This window comes from Globicephala melas, chromosome 2 (assembly GCF_963455315.2).
Source record: "Globicephala melas chromosome 2, mGloMel1.2, whole genome shotgun sequence".
Lineage (NCBI taxonomy): Eukaryota > Metazoa > Chordata > Mammalia > Artiodactyla > Delphinidae > Globicephala > Globicephala melas.
Genome location: NC_083315.2, coordinates 75786556 through 75811265, shown reverse-complemented (window position 1 = coordinate 75811265; position 24710 = coordinate 75786556). Strand labels below are relative to the sequence as shown.

Sequence of the window (24710 nt, the reverse complement as noted above, 5' to 3'; positions counted from 1 at the left end):
ACAGCTCATCACATATTAGTGTATTTTTCTTGCTCGATTAAAAAATCAGATGGAAATAAGAACAGTTAGTACTAACAAGGTGATAAGTATTCCCTAGGGACTAATTCTCTAACTTGCAAAGAAAAGGTTTCAATTTAATTAAATATTTGGTTGGCAGTGGAAAAACTGGAAAAAAAATTTATAATGTTGGCGCTATGAGTGGAGTTAAGGTCAGGCAATTGTGAGGATGGGCAGGGACTCCTTTTTTTTTTTATTGTGTGTAGGATAAACGTACACATTAGATAAAATCTGCTCCCAAACGAGAAACCCAGTCACACAGTGTGATTGGCCCGTGTGTCGGTCTCAGGGCTCAGTAGAATAAGAGAATGGGGAACAAAGGCTCAGATGAGGAAACCCCGCATGCACTTTCACAGTTCCTTGGCACTGCCAGGCAGGAACAGTGCCAGCAACAGGGATGGGTAGGTCTTGCCGTATATCAGCATTGGGTAGTTGTCAGGAGTGTGTTTCCCAAGGAAAAGCATTGCTTTGTCACATTTAGCATCTCTGGAACCATGGCTGTTAGATCATAGCTTTTCAGCTTCTGAACTTCACACACATGAAGTCTGGGGCAAGGCTGTCCCTCATTTCCCCGTGGCGCTCCTTGGCTGTGGTGCACTCCATTTCTCCTGCCTCACTGCAGGGTGCTGTCTGCGTTGTTTCCCTGTCGAATATTAGAGAACCAGTGAACAAAACCTCATATGCCTTGGCTTCTGATTGAGTTATCATCTGTAAGCATTTAATGATGGGTCTTTTTTAAAAGACATTTTCAAGTAGTTTAGAATTCTGTTTTCTAAGTGACTTCCGGACTCTAATAGACATACCAATTTGAAAGTAGGGGAATATTTATATATGAAAATAGGGAAGCATATAAAGATCACTGTCCATGCCTTGCTTTACTACCTGTGATTTAATATCTCCTAAATAGAGCTTCTCTAAGTGCTGACGATGTGGTCTGAAAGACCCAGCCATGGGCATGAAATGACAGGCTGAAATTTAGGATGGCGCCGTCAGAATGAGCACCACCTAGGGGCCAGCTGAGTTTCAACAGTTAGATAGAGACAGAGGAAGAGAGCTTTAATTCTAAATTTAAACTAACAACTACTTAAATCAGGTGGTAAGGATTAATGTATTTGTCCAGTACACTGTATTAACTCATACAACAAAAGGATGGTTTAAAATTTCAGTTGCTGTAGCCATTTATGTGAATACTTTTTTTAAAAGTTAGAACCATGGAAAAGGGACAAATGAGCACATTGAGATGTTCAGGATCAGGCTGGAAAGGAGTTGAGAACTACAGTAATCCAGGGAGTGGTTGAAGCACTCAGGCAAGACATGGGCAAAAGGGGAGAGGTGAGAGGTGAATTCACATCTTAAAAAACGGTCATGGAGAAGGTGGAATATATTTTTGTTTGTGTTGCAGTGCAAAGCCAGGCTGGAGCCACTGGGTGGCAAATTTCAGCTTTCTGTTCAACATAAAGGAAACATTTCTAGTATTGGCTGTCCTGGGAAGTATATGTAGCCTTTAATCACGGGTGCATTTTATGAGGAGAGAAGTCGGGATAGAAGCTCCTTATATAAAGAATTCTCTATTGTTTACTAGGCTGTGCCTGTTGTTAGGATCTCAGCCTTTTCATTGCTTTGCATAATGAGTGAAAGCAGCAAAGACATATTAAATTGGTTCAAGTCATTTGGACCAAAGTTTGAAAAATCCAGACAGCTGAATTAGTCATGTGTGGCATCTTGAACTCTGACTTGAGAAGTGTCTTTCTGTCTGTGAACTCCAGCCACCCAGATATTGAGACAAATTTGACCTGGAAATAAAGGCAACCTTTACGTGTCACCAATGTTAGGGACAGTTTTCCTTCCCTCACATTAAGTCTGAAAGCTTGTCCCTGTGATGGCTTCACACTCACCAGGGGTAGGAATCTAGTTCCCATCCATTGTTGCTGTCATCTGAATCACAGTGTCTGTGAATGAAGTTAGTTTATTAAAATGATGGGCTTCTTTTTTTAGCTCAAAACATCCAGGTATTATTACTGAGGTTCTTGGAATCCTTAAACGTTAAGCAGCATATTTACTTCCACCTCAGTGGAGTGTAATTTCTAATAATAATAATAATAATAATAATGATATATTGAATAAAAATTAACCAGCGTAGGTATTGCAGTCCTTAGCTCAATAATGACTTTTCATTGTGTGGGACAGTATATTTCAGTAGAGATTTGTGCATGTAAGAAGGGGGCAGGATGGGCCCTTTTGAAATGAAGGATTATGTATCTTATGGGGTCAAGTTCATTGAGAAAAGATACAAAGCGTCCTGCGTGAAGTGTGGGAGCACATACCCCCACTTGGCTAGATCTTTGTACCAAATTAAGTCTCCTTTTGTGGTGTTAGACAGGGATTGGTCATCTCCCTCCCATCACTAGTTCTTCTGACTGGTTCTGGATCTGAAAGAAAAAAAAAACACACACACACACAAGCCCAAATATGCCCCTTTTAGACTTTCAAGGGTTTGCCAGAAAATACAGAGGGACTGAAAAAAATAGCATTCATGAGGAAACTCACTAATCCATCCATTTACCAGTTACCCACCGGCATTTTCTCTGTGGTGGGGCTGGGTACCCAGTGGGGAGCGGGGCAGATGTGGTCCTGCCCTCATGGATCTTATCATCTGGTGTTAGCTGAGTTCCAGTCGTCCTTGCCCTTGGGCTTCGTTCTTCTGTTGACAAGCCGTCTGGAATCCCGCTGAGTTCTTTAGCTTGCCGTTAAAGGAACCAGGAGATCAGGGAGGAGCACAAGGCTGGGCGGAACCTGCAGCCAGAGCAGTGAACACGTGACACATCTTTAAACATCTTCAGTCCACAGGACGTTGACACCTCTTTACCTGCTCTCATCAAGGCCCGGTGCCCCGCCAACCAAAGCAGCTTTCTGCCCAGGGGAAAATTATCTGGAGGAAAGCAATTTTAAAAATTTAAATTCTCTCCATCCCAAGAATCTTCCCTTTTAAATGGATCGGCCATTTGTTAGCACACAATTTATTTTAAAAGTCTCGTGTGGTGTGCTGAAATGTACAATGCGAAAGCACATGTTTGCCCAATACCCTGTGTTTAGAGGATTCAGAGTGATCTCCATCACTGATAATTAGCCACATGGGGGAAGGGGAAAGGAGCTGTGGCACCGAGCCCATCACGCTAACCTGCTCAATTGAACTGTTTCCAGATCATGTCCCACGAGCTCTTCTCCAGATTTAGTCTCTGGCTCTTTGGAAGATGACACAATGGTAGCTTGCTCTGGGTCGGAAGCAGTTCCTTTTATCGTTCGTGGTTCGAAGAACACTTGTACTCTCTCTGCTGGGAAGAGGTGGCGTGTGTGTGTGATGAGCTGATGAACAAGACACGAAGGACATGACATTGAAAAGGAAATGTGGCCACGTAGGGCTGTTATTTGTGGAAACACCCACATTCTGTAACTTCAGCTTCTACAGCCTGACACTGCAGAGTCAAGAGAACTCAAAGATCCATAGAGTATTTCTAGAAACGTGGGTTCCTAGACATCAAAGAGGGAACTGTGATGAAGAATAGTACTAAAAAATAATTTAGGAAGTGCCAGGTGGAGGCTGGTCTTGGAGGATGAAGCCTTATTCATGGAAAAGGTGCCAAGGACACCTGCCAAGCAGGTGGGAAGCGGGCTCGAAGGACTCCAGCGCCCCAGGAGGAAGTGCTCCCCACCTGATCACACCCCAGAAAAGACAGAATAAGCCAGGTGGCTCTGTAGTTTGATTATATTTGTATGTGGGAGGTGGCCCTGAGGATGTCCTTTCTGAATGAAGATCAACGGCACTAATCAACTTAGCACTCTTCTTGTTTAAGAAACATTTGGTTTGCTTCTATCATCACGCATAGACAGTTCAACTCACTTCATGAAAAGGAGAAGTATATCTGATGAAAAGAAAAATGGGGACTTCCCTGGTGGCGCAGTGGTTAAGAATTCGCCTGCCAATGCAGGGGACACGGGTTTGATCCCTGATCTTGGAAGATCCCACATGCCACGGAGCAGCTAAGCCCGTGCACCACAACGACTGAGCCTGTGCTCTAGATCTCATGAGCTACAACTACTGAAGCCCGCGTGCCTAGAGCCCGTGCTCCGCAACAAGAAGCCACCACAATGAGAAGCCCACGCACCGCAACGAAGAGTAGCTCCTGTTCGCTGCAACCAGAGAAAGCCTGCGTGCAGTAAAATAAATTAATTAATTAATTTAAAAAATGTATTTGGCTGAAATATACTGAAGTGAAATATACTTTATGCATGCTTTATTTTCATAGAGGGCTTCGTGAGACAGCCACAGGCCCTGGTATCTCATCAAAACTAAACGGTGTTGCTGAGAATTGTAGTAGCAGCAGTGGTAGTAATAGTCAGTGGGTGGTATTAGCCTAATAATAATGAAGTGAGTTCATTAAGGGGGGGGTGTCACTTAGACGTTGGGTAGTTTTCCGCTCCATCCTCTTTTCCGTGGCAAAGTGGGCAGGTAAATGCTTTCTTGTCAATAGTTGTCTTTGGTCTTTAATTTAGATGCTTCTGCCCAGCTGAAGCAAGTAGGTAGTGAAGGGAAAGGAAGCAGATGAATAACTTCCCACATGCGTATGAACCGTTGATGCAGTTTACCTCCACTGTGTTCTGTCTGAATGCAGATCCCCAGATACGCTTGCTGGGTTTCCAGACTTCCCCTAGGGAGCTTTGAGTCAGATCTGAGAATCGCTAATCTGGATGTCACTCTAGTGTAGGGACCTACACTGTTTCTAGGGATACCTTTACTGCCCTCGTGTTTTTCAGTCTGGTGGAAAAGTTACTGGCATTTGTTCTAGTGGAGTAGACTCACTACCCAGCTTCAAAAATTGAAGTAATATCAGACAAGGGGATGTAATGACTTCTAGAGGAAGCGGGGCACCCACTTGGGCCTCTCTCCCAGGATTGTGTGCTCTCCCCCCTGCCCTTGGAGTTCCTTCTCTCTTTCGGGGCACAGATAGTACCCTGAGGCTAGGTAGACCTTATGTTCTGGGGCAGAGAGTGAGTGAGGTGCCAAGGCTGTCTGCAGGACCGTGAGAGTGCCTCCCCCCCGCCCCCCAAATGCTGTGCCCTAGATGACCCCTGCACCTCCCCCTAGGCCTGATGCTGGGTCCTGGGCTAATCGGGGATCTCCTTAGATCCTGGTCCCCTGCCTGAGAGGACCTCTCTCCACCTGCTCCTCCCTGCCTTTGCCTGTGTCCCTAAATTCACCCCTTCCTGCCAGGACTGTGATATGGTATGAACTTGACTCCCTGCATCAAACATGAGTTAGGTGCTCAAACCCTGCCCCACACTCACCCTGCACTACCACCCCATTCCCTGACCCCTAACTGGATCCTAAGCCTTGGGCTCTTAGTAAGGCTGTGATTCTGTCTCAGGGCCACTCACACCCCCACCCAAAGGAGATGCTACTCAAAAGTTGAGGCCAAATTTATTTATAGTAATCGAAAATGTTACAGTTTGCAATTCTGGTGTTTAACACTGTATTAGCCACTTTTTTATTTTAAAATCTCAGCTGCTTTATCTAAAGCATGAAGTTTTTAGAAGGTAACCAGAAAGCTCACATGGCGTAAACCTTTTTTGTATGCATTATAGAAGTATTGCAGGGTCATTGTGTGACATGTATTGATTAATGTATTCACAATTCAAACTGTCCTTTCAAGGGAGAAGGTCTTTTCTTTGCAGATGTCATCGAACCCACTTTCTGTCTGTTGGAATTGTTTCTCATTGGCTCTGAAATGTTTCTCAGACCTGGGTGCTCGCGTTCTGCCCATAGTAGTCTGTGTGCCTGTGCTCCTCATCCAACTCCTAGCTAGTGGATGTTTCTCATGTTGCCAGGTGTGCCTCATGTGTTGCCAGGTGTGCCTCATGTGTTGTAGGTGTGCATCTACCCCTCCCATCCCACGTTAACCCTCTGTGGGAGGTATTATTAGCACCATTTTTTACTACTGGAAACTGAGACTTAAGAGTCTTAAAAAATAAGTAGCGAGTGGTCTCTCCACAAGTGATGATGGTGCTAGGTCCACACCCAGATTTTTGACTCCAAAGCCAGCCTTGTTCTTTGCTTCTTACTTTTTTATAATTGGAAAAAAATTTAAAATATAGAAACTTAAAGAGAATGATAAGAAATCAAACCCATGTATTCTCTTCTGGAATTGACAGATGTTAGCATTTTGGCGTATTTCATATTTTTTTCTAAATAAAACATTAGAAGTTCTCATTTTACTCCTCCCAGTTTGGATCTTTTCCCTTCTTACCCTCCACCCCATCCTGCCCTAACACCTCCTCCGGAGGCAATTTGGCCTCTATCCAGACCATGTTTCTATGCTTTTACTACACATACATGTATTTATTGTTGGCATATAGCTTGGTTTCTGTGTTTAAAAAAGTATGTAAAATTTTATTTATAATATATAAATAAATTCTATTGTATTTATTTTGCAACCTACTCTTTTCCCCAGTTTTGTTTTTGGAGTTGTTACATATAGATCAGAATTATGCATTTTGATGCCCGTCTAGTATTCCATTAGATGAATATATTGTAATGTACCCTACTGATAGACATTTAGCTTGCTTCCAATTTTTTATTCTTTTGCAAACAATGCCACACATGTGTCTGTGCTTATCTAGGGAATGTACTCAGAGGAGGAATCGCCAGGGCCTGGGGTTGGCACAGTTTCTTCTCTGCTAGGTATTTCCCTATTGCTCTCCAAAGTGTACGTAGACTTCCACCCGTCATGTATGAGGGCAGATTTCTCCACATTCTCATCACCTCTTGGTGCTGTTGGACTATAATTTTAGCCAGTTGTGAAATAGTATCTCTTGGTCTTAGTTTTAACTTGCGTCAGCCTGGTGACTGCTCATTACAACTGCAGACATTGAGCATAAACTTCTCACCAGTCAGTCTCCCATTCTTATGAACTGGTTGGTCATATCTTTTGTTCGTTTTTCTGTTTGTTTTTCTTTTTTTCCCTGCTGATTTTTAGGAACTCTGTATACTGCCAATATTAGTCGTTTGTCAAAAAGTATTTGAATGCCATTATCTTTTCCTTGTCAGTTATTTTTGTTTGTTTATGGTATTTTGTATAATATACACATTTTAAATTTTGGTAGAAAGTTATCAATCTTTCTGTGCTGTGTTGTGTGTCTTGTTTGTCTGTCATAAGCTTTAGAGTTTTGTTTTGCATCTTTAGGTCTGTAATTACACCCCTCCCCCACATTCTTACCCATCGTTCTCTTCCTTACTGTTTTTCTCCATAGCACTTATCATCTTGTAATATATCCTACACTTATCTGTTTTGTTTATTTATGTGTTATCTGTTTCCCTCCACTAGAATGTAAGCTCCCTGAGTGCAGTGGCTTTTGTCTGTTTTGTTCATGGCTATATCCCTAACACCTGGAATAGTCACGGGCATATAGCAGGTGCTCAATAAATATTTGTTGAACAAATAAAGAATAATCCACATGGAATGTATTTCTTGTGTATATAGTATGAATAGAGCTGTCACCCTTTGTTCCCCTCATGGAAAGCTGGTTTCTCTAACACCATTTATTGGATAGTCCATCCTTCCCCCACTGATTCTTTTCATTCAACCTTTATCAAGCTGGAGTTGTTTCCCTCATGCCACTGTCTTTATATACTTCTGTTCCCCTGCCTCTGTGCTGAAGTCTGCAGAAAAGCCAGTCTTCACACACACAAGTGGGAGTGGGGGTGATGAAGGGCTAGGTTCCACTTACGGAGAGTTTTTCTCTGATGGGTCAATCGGTAAACATTTAAGAAGCAAGTTTTATGAACCAAATGTAAAAATGGACCTGAGTCCTCAAAGCCCTCAAAGGACTTTCTGGTTGACTTTAAAACTCGTTATAACTCAAGGCAGAATATAAGGGTTAAGCAGGACAATTAGCTGTGTGCTGGGAACACACAAGCTGGAGAACATAGTGGTTAAGTTTGTAGGCTTCAAGTAAATTCAATCTTTGTATCCTGCATCTGCTCCTGACTGGGCTTTGTATCTTGAGCAACTTATTGATCTTCTCCAACATTTAGTTTCCTTATAAAAAAAAATGGGAATGATGATAATAGTACCTGCTTCAGGGATTGTTGATTGACTGAAAGAATGTACGCTAAGGGTGTAGCTCAGGGCCTGTAAATGTTCACTAATTCTAGTGTGCGCGGAGTCTTTAGGGAGGAGGTGAAATTTGACTGGGTCTTGCAGCATGGGTTAGATTTTTCTGGGCAGGGATTGAGTAGGTGGAAAAGGACGTGCCAGACAAGATACAGAATAAATAAAAAACAAAAGCATGGAAGCCAGAAAGTATAGGGTGAGTTCAGGGAGCATTATTCTAGTTTGACTGGATTGTAGGAGGGAGTAATGATGAAGAGACTGGAAATGTAGGTTGGGCCTAATTGCTGTGATTAACAGCAACAAGCCAAGAAAATGTCCTTTATTACTAAGCTCCTAATTCCTCGATGGCTCCCCATTGCCTGATCAGATCTGAGCCTCAGAGGGATGTCTCTGGCAGGGCGTGCTTGGCAAACAGGAGAGGAGAGGGGCAGGGAGGGCAGCTAGGGGGCTCCCAGGAGAGTCCTGGTCAGTACAGTTGAGGGTCCATGTCCCAGGGCACCTGAACTTTAGGAACGTGGTGTGTGTGTGTGTGTGTGTGTGTGTGTGTGTGTGTGTGTGTGTGTGTGTGTGTGTGTGTGTGTGTGTGTGTGTGTGTGTGTGTGTGTGTGTGTGTGTGTGTGTAATTAAAGCCTCCTTTATTTTTTTGTTTTGTTTTGTCTTAAAATTGACAAGACTAGTATAAGCATCTTTAAAAAAATTTTTTTTTATTGGCGTATAGTTGACTTACAAAGTTGTGTTAGTCTCAGGTGTACAGCAAAATGAATCAGTTATACATGTACATATATCCACTCTTTTTTAGATTCTTTTCCCATATAGGTCATTACAGAGTACTGAGTAGAGTACCCTGTGCTATACAGTAGGTCCTTATTAGTTATCTGCTTTATATATAGTAGTGTGTATATGTCAATAGGAACATTTATTTAAACTACCTTTTTTTTTTTTTTTTTTTTTTTTTTGCAGTATGCGGGCCTCTCACTGTTGTGGCCTCTCCCACCGCGGAGCACAGGCTCCGGACGCGCAGGCTCAGCGGCCATGGCTCACGGGCCCAGCCGCTCCGCGGCATGTGGGATCCTCCCGGACTGGGGCATGAACCCGTGTCCCCTGCATCGGCAGGCAGACTCTCAACCACTGCGCCACCAGGGAAGCCCCCATTTTTTTTTTAGCATCAGCTTTGTGCCAGGTGTGGAGCTGGGTGCTTCCATATACATGCCTACCTCAGAAATACTGCGGGTTGGGTTCCACACCACCGCAATAAAGCAAATATTGCAGTAAAGTGAATCACATGAACTTTTTTGTTTCCCAGTGCATATAAAAGTTATACTGTAGTCTGTTAAGTGTGCAACAGCATTATGTATAAAAAGACAGTGTGACACCTAATTAAAAATACTTTGTTCAGGACTTCCCTGGTGGCGCAGTGGTTAAGAATCCGCTGGCCAATGCAGGGTACACGGGTTCAAACCCTGGTCTGGGAAGATCCCACATGCCGCGGAGCAACTAAGCCCATGCACCACAACTACTGAGCCTGCGCTCTAGAGCCCACAAGCCACAACTACTGAAGCCTGCGTGCCTAGAGCCCGTGCTCCGCAACAAGAGAAGCCACTGCAATGAGAAGCCGGCGCGCACCAACAAAGACCCAATGCAGCCAAAAATAAATAAATAAATTAAAAAAAAATAAAAAGGGCTTCCCTGGTGGCGCAGTGGTTGAGAGTCCGCCTGCCTATGCAGGGGACACGGGTTCGTGCCCCAGTCCGGGAAGATCCCACATGCCGCGGAGCGGCTGGGCCCGTGAGCCATGGCCGCTGAGTCTGCACGTCCGGAGCCTGTGCTCCGCAACGGGAGAGGCCACAACAGTGAGAGGCCTGCGTACCGCAAAAAAAAAAAAAAAGAAAAAACTTTGTTGCTGAAAAATGATCACTAATCATCATCTGAACCTTCAGTGAGTTGTAATCTTTTTGCTGGTGGAGGATTTAAAATATTGCAAGAATTACCAGAGTGTGACACAGAGATACAAAGCGAGCAAATGCTGTTGGAAAAGTGGTGCCGACAGCCTTGCTCAGTGCAGGGTTGCCACAGACCTTCAATTTGTGAAAAATGCGACGTGTAAAGCACCATAAAATGAAGTGCAATAAGATGAGTGATGCCTGTACCTCCTCTAGTTGGTTAGCCTGAAACAGTTCTCTCCCTGGATATTCCTGCTCAGTGTATGGTCGTCTGTCCCTGATAGTGTACCCATCCAGGGAAGCACAGGGATAGAGAAGCTCAGAGGACCCTCTTTGCCACTTCTCCATCCCACCTTCCAATAAGGTCACAGAGGAGGAAAGAATAGCCTGAAGACTTAGGGCTCCAGCAAATCCTTTGTTAAAGAAGGTATCACCTGCCAGTATTCTTCCCAGCCTGGCCTAATTTCTAGGCAGCATTGCCGCGATAGGTTGTCGTCATAGGGAAGGTAGACCTCTGGACATCAGGCTGGTGTGAACGGAAGAGCCTGGGCCTTGTCATCAAAGAGAAGTGGGTTTAGATCTCAGCCCTGCCGGAATCGAGCTCTAGGGTGACCACCTGTCCTGGTTTGCCTGCGAATGAGAAGGTTCCTGACTCATGAGACTAGAACCTAGAAAGTTCCGGGCAAGCTGGAACGAGCCGGTTACCTCTTTAGCCCTGTGGTCTGAACCTTTCCCTCACCCCATCGGCAGACGGCAGGTGCATCCTGTCTCTTGGTAGGTGGGGAGACCTAACGTCATTCTGCCTGCTTCCTTATTGCGCTAATGTGTGTGTTTCTTTCTCCATTTACTGCCTCACTGGGATGTTGATTCTCTTAAAGTGGAGACCAGGTCTTCCTGGCTCACTGCTGTGCTCCCACTGGGCCCGATGCAGAGGGGATCACAGCTGATTGTGAAGGAATGAACAGACAATGAAACTGTAGGAACCCCAGTTCCCTCGTCTATGGGGATAACGACTCTTAGGGTTGTTTCTGAGGATAATGAGCTAAGCCAGCAAAAGCCCTGGTACTCTGTACACCCCTTTTTCTTCCTTCCCAGTGAATGCACAGATTGGAACGCCAGTTTATCCATCCTTCCCTGGTGTTTACATGGCCCAGTCATGTTCAGGCACCCAGGGTGCTATTTCTTCTTAAACAGAAGTTGGGTTATCTTTAATATAAGATAGAAATCAAACCACATTAGATTATTTTACCTCAGAAGCCAGTTTCAACTGATCCTTTTGAATAGTATAGTTCTATTATTATATATTACTTCAAACTTAATAGAAAAAAATTGATTAAAATGTGTGCCCTGTTCATATCTGGCCTGGCTGAATGCCACAAGACACATTAATTGAAAATGAATTTCTACAAACCCAATCAAGCATCATGAAGATGAAAAATGTACCTTTTCCCCTCCATTCCTTCATTGATTTTTCATTTTCCCCACTCAGAGCTTCATTTAGCAATTTTTCAGTTTCGTTTTGTTGTGGCCTTAATTCATCCCCTTCACTCCCCCCAAAATGAGATAATGTACCATTTTCCTTGTCCTTTTTAAACTGTTCTTTCATGCTGCATTAGTGCAGGGCAGATCCTGTTCTTGTCATACATCCCTGTGCTTTATTGTTTTTTAGGAAAAGAGGGTAACCTTCTTTTTAAAATTCTTACCATGGTGGTTTTTATCAAAGGGAATGCACTTTAAAAATACATAACTATGAAATTAGTGTTACAACACTTCTAAAATGAATTAAGAGAAACTGCAGCAAAAATAAAAAACCTTTTCAGAGGAAGAGTATTAGATATCAATTATTCTCATTTTTCAGGGTGAGGTATTTGGGGATCAAACACGAGTCCTGTTTTGTTGAGGGAAATGGAGAAAGCTATTTGCCAGATCACAAGAGGCTGAATTGAAAACAAGGCTGGGTCAGGACAAGAGGGAGCAAAGGGAGGTGACTAAAACCCCAGGTGAGTTCTAGAAGGTTCTTGCCTGTCTTGTGCCAACCGTGCCCCAGTCTGTTCGCCGAGTCCCTGGATCTCTAGGGGTTTTGATAACAATAATGGGGATCTTCAAGCTATCTTCCTGTCAAATTTTCAAATAATCGAACAGCATACTTTTCCCATGAAAAGTTGAGAAGGGCTCACATTCAAGTATCCTACTGCTTTACCCTGAGCTAGAATTCAGAACCCTGGTTATCTCATTTTGATTAGAAGCTTTGATTGGCAATTAGCCATCTTCGGTACATTTTCAATGGGAAAATGAATTATTTCTTTATCAATGAAGTTTAAAGTAGAAAGTGTTTTTAAATGAGGGCCCATTAGTAGGAGTAACAAAGTGAGGTGTTGGTGACAGAGGTTTGGAAACCTTATTAATGTGTCGAGTTTCATGATAGGCACATACACACACACTCTGATTTTGAATAAAAGTACCTGTGGACTTTAATTGGTTATTCTTAAAATTAGAATGAAAACAAAATAAAACAGATTTCAAAGAAAATGAACATAAACTTAGTTTGGATTTAAAAAATTGAATTCCCTTTTCCTTACAAGATTTTAAACAATTTAATTCAATGTGATCATCAGTTGTAACATACCTTCTAATATCATGCCCTGTTCCATTGTGTCTCCTGTTTTACATAAGGCATTTTCAGATACATGTATATCATCATTTGCCAGCTGGTAAGAGAAAACACCCCAAAGCACAATTTCTTAAAAAAAACCATATCAAGTGCTATCTAGTATTTAATACTTATTTGCTGCTGCATTTCTTATATTCATTCATTTCTCTCCACATCCCCAACCTCAATATTGAGTTGTGTTTCATGAGTCTTTGCACAATTGGGTACTATTCACATCCTTCTAATTATAGGGCTGTATCACATTCTGACATCTAACATGAAATGACCCTACATGTCTGTCACCAATGGAAAAAAATTCCAGGAAGCTGAAAAGCCTTGCAACCTCCTGGGTTGCTGTGACTCCATAACAGGACCTTACTAAATTTTTGTACAATTTCATTTTGGTCTGGTTGACATACAAGGTCTTTTTGAAAGAAATTGGGAGGGATCCTTTCACTATAGGAATCTGTTTCCAAAGAAGTTTATAAAAATGTGTGGATTGATAGGGGTGATTTCACCTCCTAAGAGGACTGCTCTTTCATATAAGATAATTGATGCACTAAACATCTGTTCCATGTGGGTTTGCTGTCTGGTGCAAGGGAAAGATGTAAACAAAGAGTGGTAGTGACAATGATGGGTTCTACTAGGGGTTTGCGCGAAGGGCTGAAATGGAACAGAGGAGAGAGACACAAAGCCAGCCTGGAGGACTTGGGAAGAGCTGGCCTGGGAGGTGACTGTTGAGTACTTCCTGACAGAAGATTTCCTGGTGGAAAAAGGAATGGAGGGTGGGAGGGCATGCCTGGTGAAGGCACCAGCCTGTGCAGAGGCCTGGTAGCAGGACCATCGTATGTCCACAGCACGCTGAGTATGGAGTGGCTTGTAAGTAGGGTTCATTGTGGGACAGAGCAGGCACGAAATGAAACTGGGGAGATAAATTGGGACCACGGCAGAGGTGCCTCATGTCCACACTAGGGAGTTGGAACATTAGAAGCTTGGGAGGGTTGTTTTGTTTTGTTTGTACTTTTTTCTTTTATTGAAGTATAGTTGATTTACAATGTTGTGTTAGGTTCAGGTGTACAGCAAAGTGATTTGGTTATATATAATTGATTCTTTTCCATTATAGGTTATTACAAGATATTGAGTATAGTTCCCTGTGCTATACAGTAGGTCCTTGTTGGTTATCTCTTTTATATATAGTAGTGTGTATATGTGAACCCCAAACTCCTAATTTATCCCCCCCCAGAAGCTTGGGAGGGTTTTTAAGTAAGAGGGTGATATATGCAGCATCTCTGGGGTAGAGCCTAGAAGTCGATGACTCCATCCAGGTGACTCCAGTGTGTGGGTCTGGTTAAGAGGGATCGCTTAGCTCGAACCATCTATGCAGGTAACTCAGTTGTGGCTGATGTGAAGAAAAGCCGGTTCCAGTTTTAAGAAACCAGATGACCCCCCCACCGCCCACCTTAAATATCAATCTGGCCTGTAGTCTTAGAAACCTAGCATCCTGCGTTATCAGTTAGGCTGTAAGACATATACACAGTTTGAATTACAAAAAAAAAATCATGCTAACGAAGACAAAATTAGACATCAGTTCAATGAGTTAACATCAGTTAAAAGGTTCTAGATTTTACCAAGATGGGTTTCTTCCCTTTGTTCTCTACGGGGGTTTACTGTTTGATATTTAAATTTAACTGTTACAAGAAGATTACATTCTTGGGTAACTACATTTTCCAGACCTCATCTAAGTTCTCATTTCTTAATGCCTTGACTTCAGCCTGGTAACTTGGGTCATTTACCACCACCTGGTGACAGCTAGATTTAAATGCAGATTCTTGAAGTGTACATAAACCTCTTGAAGGTCAAATTTACAAACTTACATAGAGCATGGACTTGAGGATATGGGGAGGGGGAAGGGTAAGCTGGGACGAAGTGAGAGAGTGGCATGGACATATATACACTACCAAACGTAAAATAGATAGCTAGTGGGAAGCAGCCGCATAGCACAGGGAGATCAGCTTGGTGGTTTGTGACCACCTAGAGGGGTGGGATAGGGAGGCTGGGAGGGAGGGAGACACAAGAGGGAAGAGATATGGGAACATTTGTATATGTATAACGGATTCACTTTGTTATAAAGCAGAAACTAACACACCATTGTAAAGCAGTTATACTCCAACAAGATGTTAAAAAAAAAAAGAAAAAAAGAAAAAAAAGCGAGAGCAAAGGTGCCAAATGGATTTTACTTGCATACCGGCTGCATAGTTCCCTGGATTTTGGGTGCCCCCGATTTTGGGAGTTGCTTTGGAGGTTATGTGTTTAGCAAGTCTGTCTTGGTTCATCTAGGCCTCCAAGAGTCTGTTCCAGACAAATATGCCCCTGGAGTCTAAGGGGTGGATTGTTTAGAGATAATGGATGGACGGATTCTTTGATTCGTCCATTCAATGTCTGAGAATATGAAGATGATCAAGGTCTTTATTCTCAAGCTGACAGTCTAGGGAGGGAGAAATACCAGTAATAACATAGTAGTAGCTAATTTTTGAGTGTTTATCATGCTAGGTGCTATAGGAGACGATATTTCAAGGCTCTTTGAAGTTGGCAGTCAGAAATAACAGCATTTTCCACACAAATGTGTGATTTAGATATTGTGGAAAAGAACCAAAGGCTTGGGAGTCAGACAATACTTAGAATATTAGCAAACCCGGAGGCGTGAGAGCCTGCTTATTTTAGAAACTGGGTGTCGCGCTTAGGAGAAGGCATGGGATGTGCTCCAGGAGCAGACCTCAGGGGGGAGTAACTTGGGGTTCAAAGTTGGCACCCCTTCTAGGGCATCAGGGGCCAGCCATGAACTGACTGCCAACCTAAGCATCCTTTTTCTCTAATCCGAGCAAGTCAGCTCTGGCCACAGAATGTACTGTACAAGATGCTTCTATGAGAAATGCCCAAGGATGAAAGCAAATGAGTGTGCACAGCATTCATTTTTAGTGCAAAAGCACAATCGCTTCTTGAAGCATCAGTTGCTGAAAAATGCGATCCTTGTCAGAAGCTTCAGATCCCCTACATCCTTCCCTCGACCTATTCTTTTTCTCCAGAATGAGATGCCTCCTCACGCTAGCATTAGCCCAGAGTTCTCCCCTTAGCTGTCTCTCCAGATGATATCTCTGCTTTGCACTATTTCTTTTTAAAACTAAAATCTAGGGACAAAGGTGAGCAGAATCATCTTGGTCTCCTCCTGTGAGCTGTTCATTAGGGTGCCCTTAACCCACACCTCTTGCTTCTCTTGACTCACAAAGCACTCTGATTACTTCAGAGATAGTGAAACTAGTGTGCGTGAAGTCACTTTTTGTGTTATTTGATGAAGTACTACCCCTGACCTTCTTGGAATATTTTAGTTCATTTCAGTACACACTTTACCTATCATTTAAAGATTTTAAAAGCTTTAAAAATTTCTAACACTATAAGAAGGAATGAAAAACGGACACTGTAAGGATGATTTTTGCAAATTATTCCTACAAAAATGAAGGAAATTTAAACAAAACAAACTTTTGTTTTGCTCATAATCCTACCCCAACCCCGGAACGATTTTGTTTATCTAACTTTTCTTCCAGCTTTTACTTTCATCATTGTAAACTCTTGTTTTTCTATCCCTGGAGGCTTTTTGTAAACACTTTTCCATTTTGTAATATATTTGTTTTTAGTGTTTGTGTAATATATTCCATCCAAGTGATATTCCATAATTTATCACCCATTCCTTTAGTGCTGGACATTAAGGTTATTTCCATTTTCTCTCTATTATAAATAATTGGAGCAAGAACATCTTTGTATATATAGCTTTCTTCCTACATCTGAATTATATCCTTAGGATAAATTCCCAGGAGTGGGATTAGTAGGTCAAAGGGTATGAACAGCTTTATGGCTCTTCATATTTATTGCTACATTGCCCAAAGGGTCATTCTAATTTACAGCACCACCTGCAACACATGAGAGTAGCTATCCCTCCCAGCCCTTCCAACACTGATTTCTTCAGTCAGTAGTTTGGGGCAAATTTAATAGGTACGAAAGGATAACTAGTGACTGTTTTTAATTGTTAATTTAAAAAATAATTATCAATTTTCTTCTTAAGTATGTTTATTGTATTCTATTTCATATGGTTTGCTTTTCATGTCGGAGAATTATATTTTTTGACACCAGGTGGAATTTAAAATATTTTATCATGAAAATGTCACATTCTCTCAGAACAAAGGGCGTAATGATGAATCATTACTTAGATTCAACAAGCAGCAACATTTGGCCACATCTGCCTTATCTACACCTTCTTTTCCTTTTATTTTTTCCTTTGTGCAGTTATTTTAAAGCAAATCCCAGACATTCTGCATGTTTCCTGTACACTTCATTAAGCATCAATAAAACGTGGACTTTTTCTTCTGTAATCATAATGCTTATTGCCACACCTAACAAAATTAATGATAATTCCTTGGTCCCACTTACTACTAGTCTGTAATAACATTTTCCAACATGTCTTTAAAATTGTCTCTTAACTGATATTTTGTTCCAGTCAGCATACAGAGAGGTCCACTGTATTTGGTTGTTAGGTTTCTGAAAACCTTTAATCTAGAGCATATGCTCTGTTTACTCCCCCGGTACCCCCACCTCAATTTTACCCCCAGCCAGTGACTTATTGCAGGAACTAAGTCAGTTGTCCTATAAACGTTCCCGCATTCTGAATTTGACTTTTTGTTTCCTTAATAGTGCAATTAGATTCCGTTTCAACTTTGTTTTGTCCGGGGAGGCAAGAATACTTCAAGGGTGGTGCTGTGTGATTCATTTCATACTGCTCTGGGGGCACACAATGTCTGGTGATCCCACTTTGGGTGATGCTAAGGCTGATTGTGGATCAGGTGGTGACAGCCCACAACAAAGTCGTAAAGTCCCTCGCTGGCTTTGCCCCTCACTGTTTCATCTGTCCGTGAAGCTTGCTTGAGTCAGTTATTTCCTAGGGGATCGCACAATGGTGATTTTTGAATTCTCTCATTCCTTCCCCACTTATTAACTGGAATTCTTCTGCAGAGTAAAACTTCTTTCTTCATAAACTGGGACTTTTTTAGTAATCTCAACATGCAGTTTGTACAAGTAAGGCAGGATAAATGCTTTTTTCTTTTATCCAAATTGCCAAGCTTCTAAGTAAGGAGTTGGTTCCACTGTCATTTCCGAGGAGTTGTTATTGCTGCTTTGTTTTTCTTTTTTAAGAATAATAAAATACTCAGGGTTTTAAAAAATATATATTCCATGTGTTTTACTCATTATTCTTTTTGATGCTCACATTGTCCCATCTTTGCCCCAAGGGAGACCCTTCATGTCCTTGTTTTCAGGTAGAATAAGGTGTCTTAGGCTCATCTAGTATATTTTTTAAAAAATAACAGATTATGAATTCATACTGACACTTTCATTTCAAATCTAACAAAACTTTTTTTTTCTTTGATTTTGTACTTGTATTTCTTTTTCTTACACTAAAAATCTTGGTTCCAAATGTTATTATACTACAGTCTATCAAATAGTTTAAAAATATAATACCAATATTACTACTAAAATTTTCCCAGTGAGTGCAACTGTTTATCTTTAGAACACATTCCACTAAAAACATCCAGTCAAATTACCTTGTCCTAACAACACTTGAATTAATTCGTTTAACCAATTTGATATATGGTTAAGTTCTTTCTGTTCTGTTTCTTTTCAAATTTTAGGATTCACTTTTTTCCCCTTTTTGGTTTTTATTTTTTGAATCTGTAAAATGTGCTTTCAAAATTGAACTTATGTAACAAGGTATTATCACAAAAGTCTTTGTTCTGTTCTGTCTCCTCCATCTAATTTCCTCCCTCTCCCTGTTGGTAAATATTAAGATTTGTTTGATCTTTGCAGTGTTTCATTTTGCAAATATATATTCATTCATATGTCTTCACCAGTTTTACACCAAAGCCAGCATACCATCTACTCCTTACAATATATCGTATCAGGGTTTTAGAGATCTTCATTTTTTCTTGAAGGTTACATAGGCATCCATTGTTAAGATGAACCATAATTTATTTATCAGGCACTTATTGATGGAGTTCTGTTTTTGTGTGTGTGTTTTCTAAAAACAAAAATCCTGTGTCCAAGTCATTTCATATTTTGGCTAATGATTCTTTGGGATCTATTCCTAGAAGTGGAGTTGCTGGGTCAAAGGTTAAATGTAATTGTATACTTCTTTTTTAAAGAAATTAATTAATTAATTTTTGGCTGCCGTTAGGTCTCCGTTGCTGCACATGGGCTTTTTCTAGTTGCAGTGAGCGGGGGCTACTCTTCGTTGTGGTGCGTGGGCTTCTCACTGCAGTGGCTTCGGGCTCTAGGCACGCGGGCTAAGTAGTTGTGGTGCACGGGCTTAGTTGCTCTGCGGCATGTGGGATCTTCCCGGACCAGGGCTGGAACCCATGTTCCCTGCGTTGGCAGGCAGATTCTTAACCACTGTGCCACCAGGGAAGTCCCTACTTGTACTTCTTTTAGTTATTTGCTAGAGTCCCTTCTATACGAATTGTGTCATTTTGCACAGAGAGGGATTTTTTAAAAAAGATTTTGCAGTTGCTCAAATGTCATATGAAAGGTTGTTGGAAAATTAGTGCATTCTTCAAAATCACATGTTATTTATCGAACCTACACACTGTTCCCACTATTGCCCAAGACATGGCCTGGTAGAGAGCACCCTGGTTCCTGCTTTTAGGGAACCTACGATGTGTCTGTGGAGACATGATATGTGAGTGAAAAACAAAGTTAGAGTAGTCCAAGATAGATATAGTATAAAAACAAAGGTGAAAACGCAGCTCAAGTCTCTGTCTTTCAGAAGCCTTCCCTGCTTAACCCAGGCCACGTGAGTCTTCAGTCCTCTGAATTTCATTATTACTTTCAGTGACAGTGACCTTTTTCCCAGAGCAAAACTTTTGACACGTGGTTGAACAAATATGAATATACGAACAGGAACAACAGAGCAGAATGTATGAAATGCAGGCTGCTGCATAAATTCAAGTGAAATAATTTTTATGTAGAGTTATGTCTGCATTTCCCAAAGCATCGGTGGGATATTACGAAGGGTTACACGGCAAAATCAGTGCAGAAATGTTAGGCTAAACAGACCTAATGAAACAACTCCACAACCACGTATGATGTCCCAAGCATACCTGGGCACAGAACCCCCCCGCTCTGCCTCCGTGAAGCACCTCATGTTCATACTGTTCCACGGAACACAAAAGAACCAATGTGTAGTTTCTATTTTAATGAAAACCAAAGGCTTCTCTTCCAGTTGATTAACTTGTACAAATTCTGCATTTTTGATAACAATTTCCAATTTGTTTCTTTCTAGATTGAATCACTAAAGAAAAAGGTGCAGCAGAAACAGCTCTTAATATTGCAGCTTTTAGAAAAGATATCGTTCTTAGAAGGAGAGGTAAGAAGCTGTGTTTCTTTAAGCTGGGGTCTTCCCTATCATTAAATTTTATGTTGCTGAGCCTACCACCGACACTTAATTAAAAATATGGCTATTTCCTGGCCTTATAAAATTGATTGAAGGTTAACTGCCAACACTGAAAATGAGGTTCTGACAGCTAGTTTTTCTTTACCATCTGACTCTCCTCATTCCCCCTTGCTGCTCACCTCTGCTTTTTGGCTCCCATTTTTCTTATTCAGGAATTTTCTTAGCAAGTCTGATAAGCTGTTGATGAACACTGATAACTCCCCACATCTGTGTTGTATGTTATAATTTGCCAAGTATTTTCACATACATTTCTCAATGATCCTCTCAACAACTTTAAGCAAGGCAAGACAAGGATTATTATCTCCATGTTAACCAAAAAAAAGAAAAAGAAAAAAGGCACAGAGAAGGCAGGTGGCTTTTCTCAAGGTCACACAACTTAATACCAGAGCCAGGCTGAGAGACGGACTCCTCATTCCAGGTGACTTAATTTCACCTGGAACTTTTAAGATATTTAGTATTCCTGACTTTCTGGTCTTTTGAAAGGCATTTTGGGGATTTTGTGGAGGTTGTAGGGAAGGAAATTATGAAGTTGGAAGAACCTTAAAAGCTTCGGTGTTACTAGAAGGGGAAGCCTTCTGTTTTCTCTGAAGACTATTTATTAAGAACTTGGCATTGAGCCTCTTCCTTTTGAGCCTCCGTGAATCTCTCCTTGTCTGTGCCCCGCTTGTAGTCCCTCCCGGGTGAGAGACAGCCCAGGAGAGAATAATAAAATAAGACAGGAAAGTAATGACAGTCATTAAGCTCCTAGTGTGTGTTGGGCACTTTTACTTTGCATATCTTTTGTATAACCTAGAGGTTAAGAGTGGAATCAGACTTGCCCAAATTTGAATGCTAGATCTGCTTATTAGCTGGCTGACCCTAGGTAAGTTTCTTAGAATTAGAAATTGAGGATGAAAACTGTACCTGCCTGTGTGTTCGTGTGATGAGAGTGCATACAAAGTGCCTGACGTGCCTAAGCACCCCATCATTTTCTCTTTATTAAGAGCGATGCCCTATGAGTTAGATTATGTTTCCTCCATTTTGTAGCTGGAGAAACTGAGGTTCAGGGATGTTAAGGAATCTGCCCAAGGTGACTGTTAGAAATGGGTAAGCCTGAGCTCTTAACCACCATGTTTGTAGGGATGGGGAGCAGTGTCATTCTTTACTCTGTGTGGTGGTGGGGCTGCCTATAAAAGTCGTAAGCAGAAGTCCCTCGTGGCCCATGGGGACCTGGCAGCAGACTCAAAGCCCAGGAATCTCAGTGTCCTGACAGCTGAGTAAGTGGACACTTGTCTTGTCCCACTGTTTTCCCCTCTGCAGTCACTGAGTCCACCTCCAGCTTTATGAATGGACATTTCTGTTTCTAAGACTGCCCTCTGAAATCACAGCTCTCTGTGGGAGGAATCATACTTTCCCATGAGAGTCAGAGAGTGAGTGTCCTGGTGAAAGTCATGGGTCCCAAGAGAGTCTGGTTCCAGGAGGGAGAAAAGAGACGCCAACAGGAGAGGCAGCAGGTTACCCAAGACAGTGCCCACCCCTCTCCCCTTCCCCTGGCTGTGCTACTCAGGCCTCCTGGGAGATTAGGAAATGTCCAAGGGGTACTCTGCATTGAGAAGAGCCTTCCTTACACATACGTGTGCTTTGTTTAATCTTATTAAATTCCTTTCTTTTCTTAGTTTAGGTTGCCCAGACTCCGAGATGTGGGTATGAGTCCACTAGTTTATTTGGGAGGTGATCCCAGGAAGCCCCAGTGGGAGAGGGGAGAAATGAGTCAGGGAAAGGTCGAAGGCCAATAATGGGTGCCTTACAGAGGTTACCACTGTGGAAAGCTGCTGCTCCCTTACCCTGGGCATCTCTGGAAGATGATGTGCACTGGCCTCTGAGTTACCCTTACCAAAAGGTCAGAAAGCTAGGGCATTTATCCATTAACTCCCATCAGTAGCTGGTGAGGGCGGCTCCTGGGGGTGTGTGGCAATTCTGGCCTGCTCTGGGCAGAGCCAACTGGGCTCCAGGGGGCAGAGGAAGCCCCAGGGAAAGAGTCACAAGTGGCATGCCAGGAAATGGTGAGTGTCCAGAGCATATGGGTGCGTCTGGCTGTGTCTGCTATGTATATCCAATAAGCCATTCAAAAATGGTTTGAAAACCATCATTCCTTGAGCATTTAAACACTGATTATAAATTTGGTTGATTAGACTATTTAAATTCTACTACAAATTTAGAATGACTAATTCCTTTTGATCATCCACCTTAAACAGCAGATAAAACGTAGACAAAATGTCAAGATTTGATAATACATTTACACTTTAACTTATTCTAAAATATTAAGTATCTTGGGTTTAATTTATTTCTTCATTGTTTGTGTTCTTGGTTTTTAGTATCTTCCGAAGGCCAATTTCCCTTAGTTAACATCATTTTGACACTTTCCAGACAAATGCAGTGATCTTTTAGATTCAAAGGACATGGAATACCTTCTCCGAATAGCTAAGGCTAGAGGATGCCAATTCTTGGACGGACACAATTCTTGCTTTACAATGTAGGACTAGGTAGCTTCAAGGTGATTCAAACTCAGGACCCCTGATCATTGGGAAGCATTGACCTATCTTTAGCACTATTAAAAAGTATGCATTCCTTATTAATATTTTCCCGTTCTTTGTCAGACTAGGTAGAGATTTCACCTCCTAGGAGATGAGGTTGAGTTTGGGTACTTGGTTTTCCTCTTCAGGCTGTGTGAGTAGTTTATGATGTTACAAACACACTGCTGACTGACTCCTTGCTAACTGTGTGTGACCACTGATGCCAGTGAATGTCTGCCCCTCTTTCCACCTGCTTGTTGTATGACCACCAATGCCAAGCAGCCCTTCCAAGGGCCCTCAAGTCCTGGGACGACCTGACTTAAAGTTCCTTTTGTTATTCTTTACTACTCAACACAGAAATCTTATAAACAAACATGTAATTAACACTCTATAAAAGAAACTACATCATCTTATATATTAATGCTTCCTACTTTTAAAAGTTGATGACAAGTTGTAACATATTGTCATCTTTGTTATCTTTCTCTACACTTTATATTAACTTTCCTTTTGAGTGACATCATGAACACAAGGCATTTCTCAGACTCACCTTGCTCCCACAATAATTTCTTCCTTCTCCTCCTAGTTTTTTTTTTTTTATCTTTATTGGAGTATAATTGCTTTACAATGGTGTGTTAGTTTCTGCTTTATAACAAAGTGAATCAGTTATACATATACATATGTTCCCATATCTCTTCCCTCTTGCGTCTCTCTCCCTCCAACCCTCCCTATCCCACCCCTCCAGGCGGTCACAAAGCACCGAGCTGATCTCCCTGTGCTATGCGGCTGCTTCCCACTAGCTATCTACCTTACGTTTGGTAGTGTATATATGTCCATGCCTCTCTGTCGCTTTGTCACAGCTTACCCTTCCCCCTCCCCATATCCTCAAGTCCATTCTCTAGTAGGTCTGTGTCTTTATTCCTGTCTTACCCCTAGGTTCTTCATGACATTTTTTTCTTAAATTCCATATATATGTTAGCATACGGTATTTGTCTTTCTCTTTCTGACTTACTTCACTCTGTATGACAGACTCTAGGTCTATCCACCTCATAACAAATAGCTCAATTTCGTTTCTTTTTATGGCTGAGTAATATTCCATTGTATATATGTGCCACATCTTCTTTATCCATTCATCTGATGATGGACACTTAGGTTGTTTCCATCACCTGGCTATTGTAAATAGAGCTGCAATGAACATTTTGGTACATGACTCTTTTTGAATTATGGTTTTCTCAGGGTATATGCCCAGTAGTGGGATTGCTGGGTCATATGGTAGTTCTATTTGTAGTTTTTTAAGGAACTTCCATACTGTTCCCCATAGTGGCTGTACCAATTCACATTGCCACCAGCAGTGCAAGAGTGTTCCCTTTTCTTCACACCCTCTCCAGCATTTACTGTTTGTAGATTTTTTGATGATGGCCATTCTGACTGGTGTGAGATATCTCACTGTAGTTTTGATTTGCATTTCTCTAATGATTAGTGATGTTGAGCCTTCTTTCATGTGTTTGTTGGCAGTCTGTATATCTTCTTTGGAGAAAAGTCTATTTAGGTCTTCTGCCCATTTTTGGATTGGGAGTATCACAGCTCAGCTGCGGAGAGTTCTGCATTACCTCCCTCACCCGTGTAGCAGGGTTCCTGATGTTTGTGGAGTCATTCGTGCTGTATGGCAACAACAGGCGTTTCAGATTGTCCTCATTTTTGTCCTGTCCCTAGATACGATATTGGCTTGTCTCTGAGGAGCCCTGGGTTGTTTTACTGGAGAGGTATACGGCAGGCTATCTGGGCATGAGTGTTGGT

At 41.8% G+C, this 24710-nt stretch overlaps 1 protein-coding gene and 1 long non-coding RNA gene across 8 annotated transcripts in view; one reads left to right on the top strand and one right to left on the bottom strand.

Annotated features, from left to right (window-relative positions):
* Positions 1 to 24710, top strand: part of MYZAP (myocardial zonula adherens protein) — a 139298-nt gene that overhangs the window by 87444 nt on the left and 27144 nt on the right. For 5 of the 6 annotated variants that reach the window (XM_060294212.2, XM_060294210.2, XM_060294211.2 and 2 more), the window contains one exon: positions 20194 to 20277. In XM_060294212.2, coding sequence (XP_060150195.1) covers positions 20194 to 20277 — 84 coding nt within the window. Of the gene's footprint in view, positions 1 to 12023; positions 12166 to 20193; positions 20278 to 24710 lie in introns of those variants that run through there. The other variant, XR_009562985.1, reaches the window with a different exon arrangement.
* The window catches only part of LOC115864787 (uncharacterized), a 75254-nt gene continuing 50778 nt past the window's right edge, over positions 235 to 24710 (bottom strand). The window contains exons 3-7 of one of the 2 annotated variants that reach the window (XR_004044126.2): positions 3236 to 3389; positions 2632 to 2850; positions 2382 to 2486; positions 1953 to 2006; positions 235 to 700 (exon numbers count right to left, since the gene is read on the bottom strand). This is a non-coding gene — a long non-coding RNA (uncharacterized lncRNA). The remainder of the gene's footprint in view (positions 701 to 1952; positions 2007 to 2381; positions 2487 to 2631; positions 2851 to 3235; positions 3390 to 24710) is intronic. The other variant, XR_009562986.2, reaches the window with a different exon arrangement.